The following is a 23976-nucleotide window of genomic DNA, read 5'->3' as shown; positions in this document are numbered from 1 at the left end:
CTTTTGTAGTTGACAGATTGTGATTTTGTCAGTGTGTATTGTTTCCAAATGCCGGCTGAGATCTTTTGGCACAGCACCCAGTGTGCCGATCACCACTGGGACTACCTGTGCTGGTTTATGCCATATTATTATTATTATTATTATTATTATTATTATTATTATTATTATTATTATTTTATGACACAGCAAACAAGATAGATATGCTGGATTTCATATCACAAAATCACAAGTCGAACACTTCCCAAGTGTCTAGGACTGTGTGATGTATTTTCGGATGATGCGTGCAGATCCCAGCAGGGTGGCCTTTTGCAGTTGGCAGATCGTAATTTTGTCAATGTCTATTGTTTCCAAATGCCGGCTGAGATCTTTTGGCACGGCACCCAGTGTGCCCATCACCACCGGGACCACCTGCACTGGTTTCTGCCAGAGTCTTTGAAGTTCAATCTTGAGGTCCTGAGAGCGGCTGAGTTTTTCCTGTTGTTTTTCGTCAATGCGACTGTCACCTGGGATGGCGACATCCATGCTCCAAACCTTTTTCTTTTCCACAACTGTGATGTCTGGTGTGTTGTGTTCCAGAACTTTGTCAGTCTGGGTTCGGAAGTCCCACAGTATCTTTGCGTGCTCATTTTCCAATACTTTTGCAGGTTTGTGATCCCACCAGTTCTTTGCTGCTGGGAGGTGGTACTTGAGGCATAAGTTCCAATGGATCATTTGGGCCACATAGTTGTGCCTCTGTTTGTAGTCTGTCTGTGCGATTTTCTTACAGCAGCTGAGGATATGATCCATGGTTTCATCGGTTTCCTTGCACAGTCTGCATTTTGGGTCATCAGCTGATTTTTCGATCTTGGCCTGAATTGCCTTTGTCCTGATGTCTTGCTCCTGGGCTACAAGGATCAGGCCTTCTGTCTCCTTCTTCAGGGTCCCATTTGTGAGCCAGAGCCAGGTCTTCTCCTTGTCAGCTTTTCATTTAATTTTGTCAAGGAACTTTCCATGCAGTGTTTTGTTGTGCCAGCTGTCAGCTCTACTTTGTAGTGCAGTTTTCTTGTACTGATTCTTTGTCTGCTGTGGTTTGAGGGGTTTCAGTCAAAGCAGGTTCTTCACTTTATTATTATTATTATTATTATTATTATTATTATTATTATTATTATTATTATTAGATCTAATATGATAGAACCAATTAGGAAATGACATTTATAAGCCAGGAACAAAAATCATGTTATTTACATAGTATTATCTATAGCGTTGATCTTCAGGACTGGGCTAAACCCAGTGGCAATAAATAAACATTAAACTTGTAGAAAGTCTGGGTCCTTGAAGCGGTGTGTTCCAGGCGGTCATAAATCAGCCTTCCTCAACAAAGGATAGCATCACTTATTGCTTGATAGGATTCATATAGTCCTAATTTATCCGGAAGGGAAACTGTTTTGGGGGAAGCTTTATCGGAGGATGTTTTCTTTGGATAAGGAGAGCTGGCTTCCTTTCAGTGTGCTGTCCTGCAAGCCTAGCCAGCTCTTTGCAGGGAACAACGGCAATGCAGAAGGGACAGGGGTGGAGTCAAGGAAATGCATGCAGAAGGCCATCCATTCGCCCAGGCCCATGCCAAGGGCATCCTTGACCTCGTTTCGGTCACTATAAAGCAGCGCCCGGCCGTCCAAGTGATGCTCCCTCAACCGCTCTTTGTACCGCTGGGCATTTTCTTCCTTCAGAGAAAGACTGTCCATCTGCAAAATAAAATGATGATGATGATGATAATGATGATAACAACACTATGTAACAAAATGATAATTGATTATGATAATAATAATAATGATGACTGTGCCGTCACACCCAGGCACCATTAGTTGAAATTAAGATGTGCTCCTTTCTTTGCCAGGTGAACCTTACTTTGAAGCTCAGGAGCAGAACCGGCCCGAGGTCATTTTAAAACATACGCGGAAAAAAAAATTCCGCCCCCCCCCGCGGTGCAGGAGGCGTGGCCACGCAACGTGGCCACGCCCCTCGTGCCGCGGGCGGCGCAGGAGGCGGGGCCAGGGTGTGCGATGCGGGAGGGGGGGCCACGTCTGGCCCCGCCTCCTGCACCACGCACCCTGGCCCAGCCGGGCTGCGGCGGGAGTCTCTCCAGGCCACAGCAAAGGCTTTGCTGCGGCTTTGCTTTGCTGCGGCCTGGAAGGCCTCTGCCACAGCTTGGCTGCCCCAGGGCGGCTGGGCCCTGGCCCCACCTTGGCCCCACCTCCCGCGCTGCACTCCCTGGCCCCGCCTCCCGCACTGCGCTCCCTGGCCCCGTCTCTCGCGCTGTTCGGGGGGCGGGGCCAGGGAGTGCAGCGCGGGAGGCGGGGCCAGGGCGCCGACCACGCCCCCGCTTTGGGCGCCATGTTGCGGGGGCGCTATCGAGCCCCACGGGAGGCGCGGCCAGATGTGGCCCCACCTCCCGTGGGGCTTGATAGCGCCCCCGCAACATGGCGCCCAACGCGGGGGCGTGGTGGGCGTCCCATGTTGGGCCGGGCCTGCTCAGGAGTCTCAGCAACTAAGGCTACTCTAAATTGAACATCAAACAAGATTTTTATTTTCTCCAAGTTCTTGACAGGCTTGGCACAAGTTGTTGGGGTTACAAATACAAACAGTCAATTTATGAATCATGCAGATGTTTCCCCTTAGCTGCTGGGTTAACTTCTTCCAAAGATGGAGAGATCCTGGGATGCTACCGACTCAGCAACACCCTGATAGTTAACCATCCACAGAGGTTTGTAGCCAGCCTGGGATGCTCTTTCTGTGTGGAATTCCCCTATTTTCAGAGTGTTGTTCTTTATTTAGTGTTCTGATTTTAGAGATTGTATTGTTCTGTTTTATTATACCACATTAATTTTTTTATATTCTGATTTTAGTGTTTTTGAATACTTGGAGGCAGATTGTATTCATTTTCACGGTTTACAGCAACACAATAGTAATAATAATAATAATAATAATAATAATAATAATAATAGTAAGGATAGTAATGATAGTAATAATAAGGACTTTGGTAATACATAGTGCTTCACTGCCTTCTCAGCTTCCTTTCTGGAAGAATCCTTTCTTGGGAGGTGTTAGCTGGCCCTGATTGTTTCCTTTGTGGAATTTCCAATTTCCTTGCTTTATTTACTTTCTTTATTTCTTTATTACTGTCCTGGTTTTAGAGATTATATTGTTCTGCATTATTCTATCCTAGAAATTATTTCATATCAAAGTAGAATCTCACTTATCCAACATTCGCTTATACAATGTTCTGGATTATCCAACACAGTCTGCCTTTTCATAATCAATGTTTTTGTAGTCAGTGTTTCAAATTCATTGTGATATTTTACTGGTAAATTTGTAAATACAGTACAGTAGAGTCTCACTTATCCAACATAAGTGGGCTGGCAAAATGTTGGATAACCGAATATGTTGGATAATAAGGAGGCGTTAAGGAAAAGCCTATTAAATATCAAATTAGGTTATGATTTTACAAATGAAACACCAAAACATCATGTTAGACAACAAATTTGGCAGAAAAAGTAGTTCAATACGCAGTAATGCTATGTAGTAATTACTGTATTTATGAATTTAGCACCAAAATATCACGATATATTGAAAACATTGACTACAAAAATGCGTTGGATAATCCAGAACGTTGGATAAGCGAGTGTTGGATAAGTGAGACTCTACTGTAATTACTACATAGCATTACTGCGCATGGAACTACCTTTTCTGTCAAATTTGTTGTATAATATGATGTTTTGGTGCTTAATTTGTATAACGATTACCTAATTTGATGTTTAATCAGCTTTTCCTGAATCCCTTCTTATTATCCAATATATTTACTTATCCTGCCGGCCTGTTTATGTTGGATAAGTGAGAGTCTACTGTATATTTCTAATCTTATATTATCTGCTCAGAACTGGATTATATGAGGCCCTTTCTTCACAGTTGTATAAAATGCACACTGAAGTGGATTATATGGCAGTGTGGAGTCAAGATAATCCAGTGCAAAGCAGATAATATAAGATTATAAATGGGTTATATAGCTGTGTGGAAGGGCCTTGAGTCTACACTGCCATATAATCCAGTGCAAATTAGATAATCTGTGGAAGAAGCCTAAGTGAGGCCTAAATCTGCCTCTCCCCTAACTGAAACCTGGCTGTCCCTTGGTTGCTAGGCAACGAAGTGGGCAGAGATTAGCCCTCTAAACTGGCAGCAATTGGATAAAAACAATTATTGCTCTCCCTCTAATTAGGACTTTATTTTTCTTTTCTTTTTGTTGTATCAACCTAGAGGCGTGGATGATGGGTTGTGTTGTCAAATTTCGAGGTTGGGGGGCCTGTAGTTTTGTTGTTTTGTCCGCTGCCCTGATGCCATCACTCTTTTATATATATAGATATAATCTCTTATAATAATATAATATAATAATCTATAATAATAGTAATTAGAACAATATAATAACAATAATATGATACACTATAACAATTTAAATACCTATATATACTCAGTAGGTTAAATGTTTCTGAATATTTACATAAAACTGTAATTTAAGATAATAATAAGACTTTAATAACATAAGACTGTCCAACTCTGAATACCTATATACTCGAGTTGAATGGCTGAAAAACTCGGCTTATACTCAAACATATACAGTAGTAGTAATAATAATAATACAGTATCGTGATATTTTGGTGCTAAATTCGTAAATAATCTATTATAATATCTAATCTAATAATGAATACTAATAGTAGTATGATAACAATATAGTAATAATATATTATGGTAATCTATTATAATCAACTAATCTAATCATGATAATAATAATAATAATCTCTCTTGCGTTATCTCTCCCGTCATCTACAACAATGTGTTTGAGATGGGCAGCTTCAGGGGTTTGATAGACATCTTTCAAGAGTGAATGGCAAGGGTTGAACTAGCTGGCTTCGTGGTCCCTGACATATTGTGCGTGTATCCACTCACCTCTTTGCAGATCTGCTCTACCGACATCCCAAAGAGGATGCATTTGGAAATCCCGTAGGTCTTGTTGATCCGTTTGAGGTTGCGGCTGCCCCGCAAGAGCTCCATGTGCCTCTTCAAGGAAGAGTCCAGGTTGACCGTGTAGGGCAGGAAGAAGTTGGCGTCCTGCACCCGGAAACGCCCGCAGAGGAAGTTGTGGAAAAGCTCCGGGTCCCTGTCCAGCTCCAGCAGCTTCTCCAGCTGGGCTTTGAGCATGTCGAGCTCTTCCATGTACTTCTCGTACACCTCCCACAAGAAGAGGTCCGGGGTGAGCTGGCACTCTTGGCCCTCGCAAAGGCGGCCCGTCTGCTCATCGTCCTCAATGCATTGCAAGATCCAACTCAGTCGGCAGGGCCACTGGTTGGCGAGGAGAACCCAGGCGGTGACCTTTTGCGGACACAGCTTGTCTCGAGGAACCTCCGTCGCCATGAGCCGCACCGTGACAGTGATGTTGTTGATGATCCGTTTCATTTGCAACGTGTTGTCTGTCACGTACTCCTTCATGCTGTCGTCCAGCAAGTACTCAAAGGCCTCTTGGATCAAATCTTTGGCTTTGAAGCCTTTACCGCATCTTCTATTGTGTGGCTCTTCCATCTTGGGGGAATGAACCACCACTAAAGGCACTCGGCTGCTGTCTCTGCTTCTGCCGGGCATCTTCTGATCAGCGGATTTACAGCAACAGCAAATCATTGACGTGTTTGTCTCTTTAGCCGGGTTCTTCAGCAGGAAATTTTCTCCCGATTCCTCGTCGTCTTCAAAACTGTTCTCTTGCTCCTCCTTGCATTGAACCATTCTCTGGATCAGCTGCATCTTGGTGTTGTGGTCCGTCTTGGGAACCGAAAAGGGCAAGGTGATGATGCGATTGAGGAAATCGTAGCCATTGTTGGCCATCCCTTTCATGAACAGGGAGTTCTCCACGCAGTCCACGATCACGCTCGGGTCGGCCACCAAGATGGAGATGAATGGGGCCTCGTAGTCCGAGAGGAGGATGTTCATTGCATCCAGGACACCTACCACTTTGTCGGGGCTGCAGCGGTCCAAGCTGGTGATTTCCAGAACCACCCGGAGTTTCCTGCGCTGGAAGATCTCCATGAACTGCAGGAACTTGGCGATGATCCTGACCTCCCTCTTGACATTACTCATGAAGCCCAGCTGGGCGCTGAGGTCCGTCCGGTTCATCTGCCTCTCTAGTTGAGCCTTTTGGTTGACCACTACGTTCCGGAGCACCATCACACCCATCCGGACTGCCGCCGCTGCTGTGATCCCCACCGCCGTGGCCCCGACACCCTCGGCCACCGCAATGGCGTCTCCAGAAGCATCACCAACCGGGATGCCGTACAGAAAGATGAGGACGGCAACCACAACAGCTACTCCCAACACCAGAAGGATTGCGGCCCATAAGGGTAGGCAGAGATATTTCTTGCTGACCCATTCTTTGGGTAGAGACGACTCAACAATGCCGCACTTCCGACCTACAGTCCGGTAGACGCTCATCGGGACCAGGCCGAAATGGTTTTCGATGCCGTCACATAGAGCCGTAATGAGGCCTGCCCAGAGCTGGTCGCTCCCGGCGTATTCCCAGGCACTGAAGTGAATAAAAACGTGCTGAACATTCCTCCTCTGCCTGTGTTGAGGTGTCAGGACGGGACGATAGAAGATCATAAGGAGGATGACGGAGACCAGGTCCCAACCGGTTGTCCCTCTCTGTCTCAACCCTGTCCGGTGGAATTCCTGTTGGTCTTTTTTCCAGGATTGATAACGCATATATTCTGAAGAGGAAAGGAAGAGATTTAGGGCATGGATTATGCAGAAACTCATAGGGAAAAATATATGAAAATGTATCTCCCCAAATGGGTTGCTGTGAGTTTTTCTGGCTGTATGACCATGTTCCAGTAGCATTCTCTCCTGACGTTTCACCTGCATCTGTGGCTAATGGTATCTGTGGCGAGCTATGAACGACTGAGGCTCTTTCAGGCAGGGGGGAACTTTTTTATCCCACCGCTGCCACCAATTTGTGGAGAAGTCAGAAAGGGGGAGAAATCTTTCCAAAAATCCTGCCTCTGACACCAATTTCGGAGATGTGGAGGAGTTCCTATTAATTAATTATATTTATATTATATATCCGCTGCCACCAATATAAAGATGTTTTTATTTAAAAGCTGTCACCAAATGTCAATGTCTTTATAATGCTGCTACCAAATATTAAGGGGATTATCAACTCTTGCCACCACTATTGGAAGATTTAGTTACTGGCTACTTAGAGAGGAGACTTTTAAATCTTGGTTTTTCTTTCTTCTTCTTCATTTTAGATGACAGAGACTGAGATGTTTGACAGAACAATAACAAGTTTATTCAGGCACAAGCTTAATGGTTACAATAACTTCTCTTCTTGTTTGGGGCACTTAGATTAACAGTTGCAATAACAGAATGAGGTGATTCAAACTTCCTAATGTCACTTCTTTCTTTACTGCTCTAAACTGCAGTCACCCTATGAATTTCAATCACAGCCTATCTGTTCCTTATCTGGAAACAGACTACCTTAAAATAAGCCACCAAACTTATTTTAAGCTGACTCAAAATCCAACCTTTGAGCCACCCTGATTCTCCAAATGAGAATCAGCCTTCCCTGTGCTTCAACAGAACACAGACTCTAAAATCAACCTTCCCTGTGGTTCTCTGACCACAGACTGACTGACTGAGTTTCTTTTCAAAACTCTCTTCTGCAAAATGACAGTTGGCTACGCCCACGTTTCTATGGCAACCACTCATGAGAGCAGAGTAACTGAAATACTGACTCTTTTAAAACACAGTTAAACATGACTTTTAAAACGCAGGTAAACATGACATCTGTAAACTAAAATTCATACTTCTTTACAGTATCTTTAGAGGTTCTGTTGGCAGTAAGGCAAGTGGAGTGTAAATACCTGTGGAATGATGTCTAGGATGGGAGAAAGAACCCTTGTCTGTTTAAAGCAAGTGTTGATGTTGCACACAACTCCCACGTTGCGTCAGCTCCACTGGTTGCCAGTTTGCTACCAAGCACAATTCAAAGTGCTGGCTCTGGCCTATAAAGCCCTAAACGGCCCCGGCCCAGTTTACCTGTCCGAAGGCATCTCCCTCTATGAACCACCACGGAGATTGCAATCTTCCGAGGATCTTGCAATCTTCCGCGGAGGCCCTGCTCTCAGTCCCGCCATCATCACAGGCGCGATTGGTGGGGATGAGAGGCAGGGTCTTCTCAGTGATTGCAACTCCTTTCCTGGGGAGATTAGATTAGCTCGCGTCATAGATACCACATTTCAGCAAACTGACACTGCGAATCTATATACTGAAGCAGAGCCAACAATAAACAAATTGAGCAGAGCCAACAATATACAAATTGAAAACTATTTGCTGCTTATCCATTGCCGCTTACCAGAAGAAGGACAACCGAAACTGGAGTAAACCTGGGAGCCAGTAGTAAACGGACTACTGCAATCTACAGCCAGCTACTTAGAAACAGCATTGTGTTCTCCTAGCTGGGGCTCTTTTTGACAACTACTCAGAATCAACATTCATGCATAGTTTGTTCTCCAGACTTGGGATCTTACTCTTGAGAAACTGAACTTACTTCCAATAGACTGTAATTTCAAGAGATATATGCTATACATTTGATGTCATCAACACAGGATCTCAAAGAATCAAAAGAACTTTTGGTCAAGGTTTTTGGAACAAGCTTTTCAATACCTGTGAAGTCTTAAAATATATATTAACCAATATTATTTTGCAAAGGTTGAATGTGTTTATATTATTTTGGTTGCCAAATTCAATTGATGTTTAAATAGTGGAGACTATTACAGTCTGGAAGATACTACTGTGGATTATAACAGTTGACTGTACTTATTACTTTCATTATGGTTGTTTACTCTCAGGTAATATTGTATGTATATGGTGCTCTGAATTACATAGTGCAACTTATGTTTTGAAACTTTATAGTATTCGCTTATCCTTTTTACATAGAAGGAAGATAGCTCTATACTCAGAGAGGCCTGACTATTTCTGTGGCCTTTGCAAGTTGCTCTAATATACACACAGGGCCAGTCCTAGGTAATTTTCAAATGTAAGCGAACAGAATTTTGGTGCCCACCCCCCCCAACCAATCACTGAAAAATAAAATCATTGGATAAGCAAAAATGTTGGATAATAAGGAGGGATTAAGGAAAAGCCTATTAAACATCCAGCTGCTTCACCCGGCAGGAGGCAGCCTCGCCGGAAGTGGCGGCGCATGCGAACAAAAAGTTGGCTTTAGGGCACTTGGAGGCATCTCAAGAGGCGCCTCAACTGCGCCCCCCAAACGATGGCGCCTGAGGCAACTGCCTAAATTGCCGTACGGTTGAACCGCCCCTGTATACACATCTCTTTTTGTGTTTTGAACCTTTATAGTGTTTGTTTATCTCTTCGACATTGTCTAGTATAGACATTTGTGTGTATTTATCACTGAGATTAGATTAGCCCCCTCCCTTCTGTCCTTCAGAAAGATTAGAGCACCTTCAAGAATTAGCTTGCGGGACAGAACAGGCTAATACCCCCGTAGATGTATCTGTGTTGAATGTCATGTACAAATACTGTTTAAGTGTCCTTCCATTTGTCTTCACCATAAAAACCTGAGCACTCACCTCGAATCCTATCCAAGAGGAAGTTTTTGCAGTGTCCCCATGGGGCAAAAAACCCGACCGTCACTGGAGTGGCAACGCAATAGAGAGCCTTGGCTAGGGAAAAACAGTAGGCATCGTCCTTGTTTTGGAATTCTATAGAAGGAACAGCAAAACAAAAAACCTACATCAGACCGGGTGAGATATTGTTATAGATAGAGCTGTCCCAGGCATGGGCAAACCTCGGCTCTCCTGGTGTTTTGGACTTCAACTCCCATAATTCCCAGCAGCCTACGCGAGGGGGGGGGTTAGGGGGTTCAACCCCCCCCCCAAATTTTTCAGGTTATTAAAAAAACCTGGTTTACTCATGAATTTTAACTGGTTAACCAAATCCCCATGCTAAGTCTATGAGACACAAAACATTAAGAGTCCCTCCAGGCACTATCTCAAACAGATATTGACAGGTTTGTAGCGGGGAGGGGTGTGTGCTAGGGGTTAACCCCCCCCCCCCCCCGAAATTTTCAAAACCCCTCCCGAAATTTTTTTCTGGCTACGGCCCTGCGCAGCTATTAGGAATTGTGGGAGTTGAAGTCCAAAACACCCAGAGGGCCGAAGTTTGCCCATGCCTACTTCTATCACCGTAAGCACATTTGTCCTGCTTACCTCTGTTCACTGTGAGCATAGTGGTGGTTGGAGACGTCAAACAGTTATATGTCCAAAAAAGTCTGTTCCTAGGGACAGAAGAAGGACACACAACACAGAATGATAATGCCTGAATGCAAGCCCGTAGCCAAGGGGACAATTTAGGGGTTCAACCCGCCCCCCTCAAAATGTTTCAGGTTAAAAAAATCCTGGTTTACTCATGAATTTTGACTGCTTAACCAAATCCTGCTGCCAAGTCTATGAGAAGCAAAAATGAGAGTCCCCCTCCCCAGAACTGCAAGCACTATCTCAACCAAATTTGGATCATTCACACTCTCATTATTTACCTTTCTACCAATTTACATAAGGAGCCCCGGTGGCGAACTGTGTTAAAGCACTGAGCTGCCGAACTTGCAGACCGAAAAGTCCCAGGTTCAAACCCCGGGAGCGGAGTGAGCGCCCGCTGTTAGCTCCAGCTTCTGCCAACCTAGCAGTTCGAAAACATGCCAATGTGAGTAGATCAATAGGTACCGCTACAGCAGGAAGGTAACAGCGCTCCATGCAGTCATGCCTATGGCCACATGATCTTGGAGGTGTCTTGGACTTTATATGAACAAGACTGTTTCTGATGACCAAGTGAAAGCTCAATCAGTGCAAAATTCACAGACTGCATTTCCAGGATATGTATTTCCTATGGATAAGAAGAGGAATTAAGATTTCAACCCAAATGGCTCTACAGATTTCCCTGGTTGGTCCACTCATGTCACGCACACGGTGTACGCTGTAAGTACAGTGTGGTGTTTGGAGGAGAAGTTGGGGGTAACGGTGTTTATCAGAAGCTTGGTACATTGGTTGCTAAACCATTTTTGTGTTGGAAAGATGTAATAGAAGTCTTCAGTAAAGGTAAAGGTAAAGGTTTTCCCCTGACGTTAAGTCCAGTCGTGACCGACTCTGGGGGTTGGTGCTCATCTCCATTTCTAAGCCAAAGAGCCGGCGTTGTCCGTAGACATCTCCAAGTTCATGTGGCCGGCATGACTGCATGGAGCGCCAATGTTGCCTTCCCGCCGGAGCGGTACCTATTGATCTACTCACATTGGCATGTTTTTGAACTGCTAGGTTGGCAGGAGCTGGGGCTAACAGCGGGCGCTCACGCCGCTCCCGGGATTTGAACCTGGGACCTTTTGGTCCGCAAGTTCAGCAGCTCAGCGCTTTAATACACTGGGCCACTAGGGGCCCAGAAGTCTTCAACAGACATAAAAAAACAAAACTTGTGATTGGCTGAAAACTTCTTGCTAATTTACCGCGGAGAGCGTCTTGATGTAACCCATCATCATAATAAAGGAAATAAGAAGAAAACAGAAGAAAACAGAAATAAATTTCTGCCAATTGTGGAAAGGATTTTCCTTTGTGGCCGACAAAAGGAAGCAATGATTCAGGACGTATTACCTATGAAGAACCTTTGCACAATTATACTAATTTCAGGGCCTTGTTGAAATCTCGTGCCAGATCAGGAGACACGGGAGTGAAAAGTCATCTTGAGGGGGGGGGGGTTTCAATCCCTCCCAATTTTTTTTCTGGCTGAACGCAATCTAGGAAACATTTTACGCCTCCATTTAAGATTAATGGCAGTCGAAATTCTCAACGGTAAGGAACAAGCTGGTTCGAAAATGTTTGGAAATGGCAACCATTGTGCTCATTTATCTGGGTGGATTCACTAAGCACAAGGTACACTCTCTCAGCCATCGGTTTGGGCCAAATACAGCAAAGCCATGACAGCAAAAAAAAAAAAAAACTAATACAGTAGAGTCTCACTTATCCAACACTCGCTTATCCAACATTTTGGATTATCCAATGCATTTTTGTAGTCAATGTTTTCAATATATCATGATATTATGGTGCGAAATTCGTAAATACAGTAATTACTATGTAACATTACTGCATATTGAACTACTTTTTCTGCCAGATTTGTTGTATAACATGATGTTTTGGTGCTTAATTTGTAAAATCATAACCTAATTTGATGTTTAATAGGCTTCTCCTTAATCTCTCCTTATTATCCAACATATTCGCTTATCCAACGTTCTGCCGGCCCGTTTATGTTGGATAAGTGAGACTCTACTGTATACAAATTCCCGGCTTAAAATTGTTTGGGAGTTTTTTTTTAATTAAACTTTTATTGAAGTTTATTATTAAAAAAAACAACAAACCAACATGTAACAAGTGAAGGACGTACAAACATACCGTTGTGCAAAAAAGTAACGAACAATAACATAGATTACATATACAAATGTGTGTGTGTGTGTATTTGTGTGTATGTCTGAAGAAGAAATAAAGTATATTTTTTTTAAAAGGGAGAAAAAGAAGAAAAAGACTAAAAATTGAAACCTAAATCATCCCAACAGACACAACATCTATGCACAAACAATACATTCACATTAAAATTGACTTCCCTCTATTGTGCGGTGCTTTGAAAATTTATCTTTTTATACAAATTGTACCCTTGTTTACCTTATTGCTTACTTTCTCCTTATTTACATGTTCTGGGGTGGTCCATTATTCATTCATTCTTCTCTAAACCATTTTCATATTATTATCTTGCATTTTTCTTTTTTTTTTTAAATAATTTTATTAAATTTTTTAAATTATGGTATTATAAAATTTTTGAAATAATGAACATGGACAAATTAACGTATTTATTATCAAACACCCAAGGAAAATCAAGAAAACAAATTGGGAATCAATCAAACTGTTTGGGAGTTTTGACAAATTGAGTTTATGGCAATTATTTTTTGGAACTTCTGGCTTGAGCTGACCACTACGAAGGTGAAACAGAAATATATACAGTAGAGTCTCACTTATCCAACATTCGCTTATCCAACATTCTGGATTATCCAACGCATTTTTGTAATCAATGTTTTCAATACATCGTGATATTTTGGTGCTAAATTCGTAAATACAGTAATTACTATGTAGCATTACTGCATATTGAACTACTTTTTCTGTCAAATTTGTTGTATAACATGATGTTTTGGTGCTTAATTTGTAAAATCTATATATATATACTAGCTGTGCCCGGCCACGCGTTGCTGTGGCTTAGTCTGGTGGTGTTGGTCAGTCTACATTAGGTTGTATTTATGCTGTGACCTCCACCTTCTTTATACTCACATTAGTAGTAGTATTTGAAGTCTGTTACCTTCTTCAGTTTTTGTGTTGATTGATAATTGCTTGAGATCCCTGTTGTCTTTGGTTTGTTGTTAATTGTAATGTCTGATTCTGCTGAGTGCGGTTTACATCTTATTGTGGTACAATAGTCTTTTTTTTTTTTGCCTGTGTAGGTGTTTATTATTATTGTTGTTGTTGTAGTGGTCATGAAGGCTGGATAAGTTAGATGCTACTGTATTGTTTTTTGGAGGCCCAGTGTAGCACTGACTGGCCTCTCAGCCTCAGTGCCTGGCTGCTTCTTGCCTGTGCCTGTGATGGTGTTGATTCTTATTGTTGTTGTTGTTGTCATTGTTATTATTGTAATTGTTTTTTTGGAGGCCAAGTTTGAATGTAGGGATTGGGGAGGTGGATGAGTTGTGTTGTCAAATTTTGTATTTGTTATAGTCACAATGCGTTGTTGTGAGTTTTGTGGGTCCGGATTGTGGTTTTGTGGTGTGGTTGTGTTGTTACAACTGAGAGGCAAGGCTTTTGTGTTGTGTTGCCAAGTTTTGTATTTCTGGGGTGCTTAGTTGTGTGCCAAGTTTTGTATTTCTGGGGCGTTTAGTTGTGTTGTTATAGTCACGATGCACTGTTGTGAGTTTTGTGGGTACGGATTGTGGTTTTGTGGTGTGGTTGTGTTGTTACAATCGGGAGGGAATGCTTTTGTGTTGTGTTGCCAAGTTTCGTATTTCTGGGGCGTTTAGTTGTGTTGTTATAGTCATGATGTGTTGTTGTGAGTTTTATGGGTCGAGTGTGGTTTTGTGATGTGGTTGTGTTGTTACAACTGGGAGGCAAGGCTTTTGCATTGTTTTGGCAAGTTTTGTATTTCTGGGGAGTTTAGTTTTGTTATAGTCATGATGCGTTGTTGTGAGTTTTGTGGGTCCGGATTGTGGTTTTGTGTTGTGGTTGTGTTCTTACAACTGGGAGGCAAGGCTTTTGCATTGTGTTGTCAAATTTTGTATTTCTGGGGCGTTTAGTTGTGTTGTTATAGTCACGATGCATTGTTGTGAGTTTTGTGGGTCCGGATTGTGGTTTTGTGGTGTGGTTGTGTTGTTAAAACCGGGAGGCAAGGCTTTTGCATTGTGTTGTCAAGTTTTATATTTCTGGGGCGTTTAGTTGTGTGCCAAGTTTCGTATTTCTGGGGCGTTTAGTTGTGTTGTTATAGTCACGATGCATTGTTGTAAGTTTTGTGGGTCCGGATTGTGGTTTTGTGGTGTGGTTGTGTTGTTACAACCTGGAGGGAAGGCTTTTGCGTTGTGTTGCCAAGTTTCGTATTTCTGGGGCGTTTAGTTGTGTTGTTATAGTCACGACGCGTTGTTGTGAGTTTTGTGGATCCTGTGTGGTTTTGTGGTGTGGTTGTGTTGTTACAACTGGGAGGCAAGGCTTTTGCATTGTGTTGCCAAGTTTTGTATTTCTGGGGCGTTTAGTTGTGTTGTTATCACATGATGCGTTGTTGTGAGTTTTGTGGGTCTGGATTGTGGTTTTGTGGTGTGGTTGTGTTGTTGTAACCTGGAGGCAAACCTTTTGCATTGTGTTGCCAAATTTCGTATTTCTGGGATGTTTAGTTTTGTTGTTATAGTCACTGCGCAAACAACTTTATCATTTTATATATATAGATAAAAGGGTAATGAAATTTCGGCCTAGGACAAAACAACAAAACTACACATCCCAGAAACACTAAACTTGGCAGCACAACCCCTCATCCATGCCTCTACGTTCATACAACAAAAAGAAAAGAAAAATAAAGTCCTAATTAGAGGGAGAGGAATAATTGTTTTTATCCAATTGCTGCCAGTTAGAAGGCTAAGCTCCACCCACTTGGTCTCCTAGCAACTCACTCAGCCCAGGAGACAGGCAGAGTTAGGCCTCACTTAGGCCTCTTCCACACTGCCTATAAAATACAGATTATCTGATTTGAACTGGATTATATGGCAGTGTAGACTCAAGGCCCTTCCACACAGCTATATAATAACCCATTTATAATCTTATATTATCTGCTTTGAACTGGATTATCTTGACTCCACACTGCCATATAAAGTCCTAATTAGGGGGAGAGGAATAATTATTTTTATCCAATTGCTGCCAGTTAGAAGGCTAAGCTCCACCCACTTGGTCTCCTAGCAACCCACTCAGCCCAGGGCCACTTCAATTAGGCCTCTTCCACACTGCCTATAAAATACAGATTATCTGATTTCAACTGATTTCGCAGTGTAGACTCAAGATGAGCACCAACCCCCAGAGTCAGACACGACTGGACTTAATGTCAGGGGAAAACCATTACCCTTGACCTTAACTACCACCAATTCCTCAATACTTTATTTCCCATACCACCAGACTTCGCCACAGCAACGCGTGGCCGGGCACAGCTAGTCATGACCTAATTTGATGTTTAATAGGCTTCTCCTTAATCTCTCCTTATTATCCAACATATTCGCTTATCCAACGTTCTGCCGGCCCGTTTATGTTGGATCAGTGAGACTCTACTGTAGTTCGCAAACAAGAAAGAGCGTTTGTTTCAGTTTCAGGAGGCAAACATGCCCAAAGCACTTTGTAAATGCAAATATAAAACCGGCATTGGCCATTAGTTATAATCACCAATGCAGGTCTGTTTTTCAGCTTCGGCAGCCATGCGCATAAACGAGTTGGAAAAGGGAGCAAAGTTCTCAATGGCGAAAATGTAATTAAAACAAGAGTAGGGAAAAAGTATATGACTGGATAAAGGACGACTTTCCCAACTGTGCATTAAGAAGCACTGTGCATATTTACTTGGGAGTAAATCCAGCTCAGTCCCTGGGACTTCCCTCCTAACAAACAAGCTTACCTCCACCCAGAAAATCAAATACAGTAGAGTCTCACTTATCCAACATAAACAGGCTGGCAGAATGTTGGATAAGTGGATATGTTGGATAATAAGGAGGGATTAAGGAAAAGCCTATTAAACATCAAATTAGGTTATGATTTTACAAATTAAACACCCAAACATCATGTTATACAGCAAATTTGACAGAAAAAGTAGTTCAATACGAAATACAGTAGAGTCTCACTTATCCAACACTCGCTTATCCAACATTCTGGATTATCCAATGCATTTTTGTAGTCAATGTTTTCAATATATCATGATATTATGGTGCGAAATTCGTAAATACAGTAATTACTATGTAACATTACTGCATATTGAACTACTTTTTCTGCCAGATTTGTTGTATAACATGAGTCTCACTTATCCAAGCCTCGCTTATCCAAGCTTCTGGATTATCCAAGCCATTTTTGTAGTCAATGTTTGCAATATATTGTGATATTTTGGTGCTAAATTCGTAAATACAGTATTACAACATAACATTACTGTGTATTGAACTACTTTTTCTGTCCAATTTGTTGTATAACATGATGTTTTGGTGCTTAATTTGTAAAATCATAACCTAATTTGATGTTTAATAGGCTTCTCCTTAATCTCTCCTTATTATCCAACATATTCGCTTATCCAACGTTCTGCCGGCCCGTTTATGTTGGATAAGTGAGACTCTACTGTAATGCTATGTAGTAATTACTGTATTTACAAATTTAGCACCAAAATATCATGATTTATTGAAAACATTAACTACAAAAATGCGTTGGATAATCTAGAACGTTGGATAAGCGAGTGTTGGATAAGTGAGACTCTACTGTATAGTCAGGCGCTCTTTGTGTTATCTTTATTCATACAGTAGAGTCTCACTTATCCAACATAAACGGGCCGGCAGAATGTTGGATAAGCGAATATGTTGGATAATAAGGAGGCATTAAGGAAAAGCCTATTAAACATCAAATTAAATTATGATTTTACAAATTAAGCACCAAAACATCATGTTAGACAACAAATTTGATAAAAATAGTAGTTCAATATGCAGTAATGCTATGTCATAATTACTGTATTTATGAATTTAGCACCAAAATATCACGATATATTGAAAACATTGACTACAAAAATGTGTTGGATAATCCAGAACGTTGGATAAGCGAGTGTTGGATAAGTGAGACTCTACTGTATTTTGCCCAAAATTAGGTCTCAAGTCAGGTTACTATTTCAATCAAGCTCAGTATAGCTAAAAAAGGCACTAAAATCAACATTGCGATAGAATGATCAGGAGCCTTATGGGGAGATCAACTCAAAGGTAGACAACCCTCAGGCTTGGAAGGAGGTCACCCATAGAAGGAGACGCAGGACCAGGCAGCCTCCGCAGAACTCCTCTGCTCAGCTGCATTTACACAACAGATTTGAAATTCTTACATCATTAACATACAATCAGGAAACACATCTTGTGGAGGACCACAGTTTCTTAGATACCACTCAGTGGACCACCCTGGATCAATGCGCAGGGGATAGCCCTGACGGGGACAGTGCATCACCACAGTCACACTTATGTAATCATGCAAATGCTCCATCCCCAATCATAGACCAGGAGCAACAGGAACATCCTTGGGAGAGTAATGGGCTCTCGGATGTATCTCAATGGATTGTCATTGATGAATGCACTGGGGATGTTGAGGAGGAGGACAACACTTTACACCTACATGATTCACTTCAACAGGAACACTCTTCAGGGGACATACACACTGTCTTGCACAAAAGGGACCCTGTCAATCCTCAAAGGAAACAGGTCTTGGTAGTAGGTGACTCCCTCCTTAGAGGAACGGAAGCCACCATTTCCAGACCGGATGGGATGGCTCGAGAAACATGCTGCCTCCCGGGGGCAAAAATACACCATATCACTCAGAGGCTCAGCAGGCTCCTAAAGCCCCATCACCCTCCCCACCTTATGTTGATTCATGTAGGTACCAATGACACCGCCAGGCATACTTTTCAAAAGATCACAAATGATTTTCGAGCTCTGGGAACAAAGCTAAAACTGTATAATGTACATGTGATCTTTTCATCCCTCCTCCCCGTTGTAGGACATGGCTCTACAAGGGCCGGAAAAATAGTACAGGTCAATAACTGGCTCAGAAAATGGTGTCAAGAGGAGCATTTTGGCTTCCTTGACCATGGTCTACTCTTCCAAGAGGATGGACTACTGGCAAGCGATGGGGTGCATCTCACACAAGTAGGAAAACATCTTTTTGCACACAGACTCACAAACCTCATCAGGCGCACTTTAAACTAAATCCACTGGGGGAGGGGAACAACAGCCTGGCGAACACTATATTACCCACGACCACAGGGAACCGCCGTAAGGCTAAACGGAGGGCTGCACAAACACAGCAAGGACCAAGTACAAAGAGCACAATAATCCCAAATAAACAGTTCGAGGGGAGGTCACAGGGGCTTACATGTCTTTACACTAATGCTCAGAGCATGGGAAATAAGCAAGACGAACTCCAACTCCTAGCACAGCACCACACATACGATGTCATAGGCATCACTGAAACCTGGTGGGATGACTCCCATCACTGGAATTTAACCATTGAGGGCTATAACCTCTTTCACAGAAATAGAACAAAGGGGAGAGGAGGGGGAGTAGCTTTATATGTCAAAAACAGTTACGTTGCAGAAGAAATGCAAGACTGTAATCCGGGAAACCAGCTTGAAAGCATCTGGATAAGAATCAAGGGAACCGGGACTCAAAAAGATCTTGTCGTGGGTGTCTACTACAGACCTCCGAGTCAGGATGAAGGACTTGATGAAGCCTTCTGTCAACAGCTGACCAAACAGGCACAAAGAAGAGATATAGTAGTCATGGGCGATTTCAATTATCCCGATATCTGCTGGAAAACAAACTCAGCCAAGAGTACAAAGTCCAACAAATTCCTCACTTGCCTTGCAGATAATTTTATGGTCCAGAAGGTAGAAGAGGCAACAAGGGGATCAGCAACTCTTGATCTAATCTTAACAAATGTGGAAGACCTGATCAATACAGTTGAAGTGGTTGGATCCTTAGGGGCAAGTGACCATGTGCTCCTGCAGTTTGCAATACAAAGGAATGCTGAAACTAAGACAAGTCAAACACGCATTCTGGACTTTAAGAGAGCTGACTTCCAAAAAATGAAGGAATTACTGAGCGGCATTCCATGGACGCTGATATTAAAAAACAAGGGAGTTAAGGATGGATGGGAGTTTTTCAAAAGTGAAATACTCAAGGCGCAAATGCAAACAGTGCCAACAAAGAAGAAAAATAAGACAAGTGCAAAGAAGCCAGAATGGATGTCCAAAGAACTTCTAACTGAGCTAAAGCTCAAAAGTGACATGCACAAGAAGTGGAAAAGGGGAGAAATCACCAAAGAAGAATTCAAACGTATAGCCAACTCCTGTAGGGAAAAGGTTCGCAAGGCTAAAGCGCAAAATGAGCTCAGGCTTGCCAGGGACATAAAAAACAACAAAAAAGGTTTTTTTGCTTATGTTGGTAGAAAAAGGAAGAAAAAGGAGGCGATAGGGCCACTGCAAGGAGTAGATGGGGTGATGGTGACAGGGGATAGGGAAAAGGCAGAACTGCTTAATGCCTTCTTTGCCTCGGTCTTCTCACAAAAAGAAAGCCATCTTCAACCTCAGCAACATGGAATGGACGAAGGATTGGGGGAAATCCAACCCCAAATAGGGAAACAAGTTGTCCAGGAACACCTGGCCACTCTAAACGAATTCAAGTCCCCAGGGCCAGATCAGCTACACCCAAGAGTATTGAAGGAACTAGCGGAAGTTATTTCAGAACCACTGGCAATCATCTTCGAGAGTTCTTGGAGAACAGGAGAAGTCCCAGCAGATTGGAGGAGGGCGAATGTGGTCCCTATCTTCAAGAAGGGAAAAAAGAACGACCCAAACAATTACCGTCCGGTCAGCCTCACATCAATACCAGGCAAGATTCTGGAAAAGATCATTAAGGAAGTGGTCTGCAAACACTTAGAAACAAATGCGGTCATTGCTAATAGTCAACACGGATTTACCAAAAACAAGTCATGCCAGACTAATCTGATCTCTTTTTTCGATAGAGTTACGAGTTGGGTCGATGCAGGGAATGCCGTGGATGTAGCATATCTAGATTTCAGTAAGGCCTTCGACAAAGTCCCCCACGACCTTCTGGCAAACAAACTAGTAAAATGTGGGCTAGACAAAACTACGGTTAGGTGGATCTGTAATTGGCTAAGCGAACGAACCCAAAGGGTGCTCACCAATGCGTCGTCTTCATCATGGAAAGAAGTGACAAGTGGAGTGCCGCAGGGCTCCGTCCTGGGCCCGGTTCTGTTCAACATCTTTATTAACGACTTAGACGAAGGGTTAGAAGGCACGATCATCAAGTTTGCAGATGACACCAAACTCGGAGGGATAGCTAACACTCCAGAAGACAGGAGCAGAATTCAAAACGATCTTGACAGACTAGAGAGATGGGCCGAAACTAACAAAATGAAGTTCAACAGGGACAAATGCAAGATACTTCACTTCGGCAGAAAAAATGGAAATCAAAGATACAGAATGGGGGACGCCTGGCTTGACAGCAGTGTGTGCGAAAAAGATCTTGGAGTCCTCGTGGACAACAAGTTAAACATGAGCCTACAATGTGATGCGGCAGCTAAAAAAGCCAATGGGATTTTGGCCTGCATCAATAGGGGAATAACGTCTAGATCCAGGGAAGTCATGCTCCCCCTCTATTCTGCCTTGGTCAGACCACACCTGGAATACTGTGTCCAGTTTTGGGCACCGCAGATGAAGGGAGATGCTGACAAGCTGGAAAGCGTCCAGAGGAGGGCAACTAAAATGATTAAGGGTCTGGAGAACAAGCCCTATGAGGAGCGGCTTAAAGAGCTGGGCATGTTTAGCCTGCAGAAGAGAAGGCTGAGAGGAGACATGATAGCCATGGACAAATACGTGAAGGGAAGTCATAGGGAGGAGGGAGGGAGCTTGTTTTCTGCTGCCCTGCAGACTAGGACACGGAACAATGGCTTCAAACTACAGGAAAGGAAGGAGATTCCACCTGAACATCAGGAAGAACTTCCTCACTGTGAGAAGGGCTGTTCGACAGTGGAACTCTCTCCCCCGGACTGTGGTGGAGGCTCCTTCTTTGGAGGCTTTTAAGCAGAGGCTGGATGGCCATCTGTCGGGGGTGCTTTGAATGCGATTTCCTGCTTCTTAGCGGGGGGTTGGACTAGATGGCCCTTGAGGTCTCTTCCAACTCTACTATTCTATGATTCTATGATTCTATGAATGAAGAATAAATTGTTGATATTCCAACTTTACAAGCTTATGAACAGAGGAAAAGCGGAGTTGGTGTGTTTACATACACACACATGCACACGTCAAGGAACCCTGGTTAATTCGCTTCTTCCCCGTGATCCCCGACACATACTTACGTGGAAGGAGAAAGTGGAACCAGGAGTGCCTTCCGCTGGGCAAAGCCCTGTGCCAGCTACTCTTAAGGAACTTTGCCCTCTTCCTCGTCAGATAAGGATATCAATTTCCATTACACCTTCCTAGATTTAAGGTGGTGAATTTCTTGGGCAAGTGCTGGACACAGCTTGGCCATAGGGTGTGTGTGTGTGTGTGTGTATTTATACGCACTGAGTAGACCAGGGGTCCCCAAACTAAGGCCCGGGGGCCGGATGCGGCCCATCGAAGCCATTTATCCGGCCCCCACAGCACAAGGGTAGAAGGGGGTTGGGCTAAATGACCCAAGGGGTCTCTTTTTCTCTTACAACCCTTATTATTATTATTATTGTTATTATTATTATTATTATTATTATTATTATTATTATTATTAACATTGAGGCTGGGTGGCCATCTGTCAGGGGTGCTTTGCTTGTGCTTTTGGTGCACAAAGGCAGAAAGGGGTTGGACTAAATGGCCCAAGGGGTCTCTTCCAACCCTTTAATTATTATTATTATTATTATTATTATTATTGTTGTTGTTGTTATTATTACTATTGACATTGAGGCTGGGTGGCCATCTGTCAAGGGTGCTTTGCTTGTGCTTTTGGTGCACAAAGGCAGAAAGGGGTTGGACTAAATGGCCCAAGGGGTCTCTTCCAACCCTTTTATTATTATTATTATTATTATTATTGTTGTTGTTGTTGTTGTTATTATTACTATTGACATTGAGGTTGGGTGGCCATCTGTCAAGGGTGCTTTGCTTGTGCTTTTGGTGCACAAAGGCAGAAAGGGGTTGGACTAAATGGCCCAAGGGGTCTCTTCCAACCCTTTTATTATTATTATTATTATTATTATTATTATTGTTGTTGTTGTTGTTGTTATTATTACTATTGACATTGAGGCTGGGTGGCCATCTGTCAAGGGTGCTTTGCTTGTGCTTTTGGTGCACAAAGGCAGAAGGGGGTTGGACTAAATGGCCCAAGGGGTCTCTTCCAACCCTTTTATTATTATTATTATTATTATTATTATTATTATTATTATTGTTGTTGTTGTTGTTATTATTACTATTGACATTGAGGCTGGGTGGCCATCTGTCAAGGGTGCTTTGCTTGTGCTTTTGGTGCACAAAGGCAGAAAGGGGTTGGACTAAATGGCCCAAGGGGTCTCTTCCAACCCTTTTATTATTATTATTATTATTATTATTATTATTATTGTTGTTGTTGTTGTTGTTGTTATTATTACTATTGACATTGAGGCTGGGAGGCCATCTGTCAAGGGTGCTTTGCTTGTGCTTTCGGTGCACAAAGGCAGAAGGGGGTTGGATTCAATGGCCCAAGGGTCTATTATTATAATTATAATTATTATTATTATTGCTCGGTGGCCAACTATAGTCTGGCCCTCCAACGGTCCAAAGGATCATGAACTGGCCCCCTTTTTAAAAAGTTTGGGGACCCCTGGAGTAGACTCTCCCTACCAGAGATTATAAACACTCAATGCAGATCCCTTAGTACAGGGATCCCCAAACTTTTAAAGCAGAGGGCCAGTCCACTATCCTTCAGACTGTTGAGGGGCCGGATTATCATTTGAAAAAAAAACCCGAACAAATTCCTATGCAATGTCTTATTTGTAGTGCAAAACAACAACAATAGCAATGAAAGACCAATACAATATTTGAAAATGAAAATAATTTTAACCAACATAAACCTATCAGGATTTCAATAGGAAGTGTGGGCCTGCTTCTGGCCAATGAGATAGTCAGGTTAATTAGGATTGTTGTTGTTGTTCTGTGTCTTCAAGTCATGTCAGACTTTGGGTGAGCCTAAGACCAAAATTATTTATTTATTCATTTACTACATTTATTTACTACAGGGGTTCTCAAACTTTTTAAGTGGAGGGCCGATTCACAGTCCCTCAGACTGTTGGGGGGCCGGACTAGGATGAAATAGTCCAAAATTAGGATTGTTGTTGTTGTGTGCCTTCAAGTCATTTCAGACTTAGGTCAACCCTAAGTCTAAAGTTTAGGACAGAGGTCACGTAAATGACCTTGGAGGGCCTTAGCTTGGGGACCCCTGATCTAGACGATCTCATAAGACCAAAGGTAAGCAAAGAGACCTCCAAAGGCCATCTAGATGGTTTAATAAGAACATAGGTAAGGAAAGGGACC

At 42.7% G+C, this 23976-nt stretch overlaps 1 protein-coding gene and 1 long non-coding RNA gene across 3 annotated transcripts; one reads left to right on the top strand and one right to left on the bottom strand.

The window, feature by feature from the left end:
- Positions 1–1198: 1198 nt before the first annotated feature.
- On the bottom strand, positions 1199–22328 carry LOC100562778 (NTPase KAP family P-loop domain-containing protein 1). 2 transcript variants are annotated; one of them, XM_008121529.3, is made up of 5 exons: positions 21798–22328; positions 10305–10372; positions 9666–9797; positions 4975–6779; positions 1199–1721 (listed from the first exon to the last, which is right to left on the bottom strand). In XM_008121529.3, the coding sequence occupies exons 2-5, from the start codon at positions 10321–10323 to the stop codon at positions 1437–1439; spliced, it is 2241 nt and encodes a 746-aa protein (XP_008119736.2). In that variant the 5' UTR covers positions 10324–10372; positions 21798–22328; the 3' UTR covers positions 1199–1436. The 2 variants fall into 2 exon arrangements, with proteins under 2 accessions (XP_008119736.2, XP_062818418.1); XM_062962348.1 differs by lacking the exon at positions 21798–22328 and having other exon boundaries at positions 10305–10740.
- Positions 2457–8766, top strand: LOC134293758 (uncharacterized). Its single transcript, XR_010000723.1, has 2 exons — positions 2457–2740; positions 4985–8766. It is a non-coding gene; the product is annotated as an uncharacterized LOC134293758 (long non-coding RNA).
- Positions 22329–23976: the final 1648 nt, after the last annotated feature.

This window comes from Anolis carolinensis, unplaced genomic scaffold (genome assembly GCF_035594765.1).
Source record: "Anolis carolinensis isolate JA03-04 unplaced genomic scaffold, rAnoCar3.1.pri scaffold_10, whole genome shotgun sequence".
NCBI classification, from domain to species: Eukaryota; Metazoa; Chordata; class Lepidosauria; order Squamata; family Dactyloidae; genus Anolis; species Anolis carolinensis.
The sequence above is the reverse complement of the archived record's forward strand: the minus strand, read 5'-3'. Positions and strand labels throughout refer to the sequence as shown.

Excerpts from the sequence above, each read along its gene's own strand:
- LOC100562778 (XM_008121529.3), bottom strand. Across the intron at positions 6,780-9,665 it reads CCTCTTGGATAGGATTCGAG|AATATATGCGTTATCAATCC; the intron begins GTGAGTGCTCAG and ends TTTCCTCTTCAG. Across the intron at positions 1,722-4,974 it reads TAGAGCAGATCTGCAAAGAG|ATGGACAGTCTTTCTCTGAA; the intron begins GTGAGTGGATAC and ends TTTATTTTGCAG.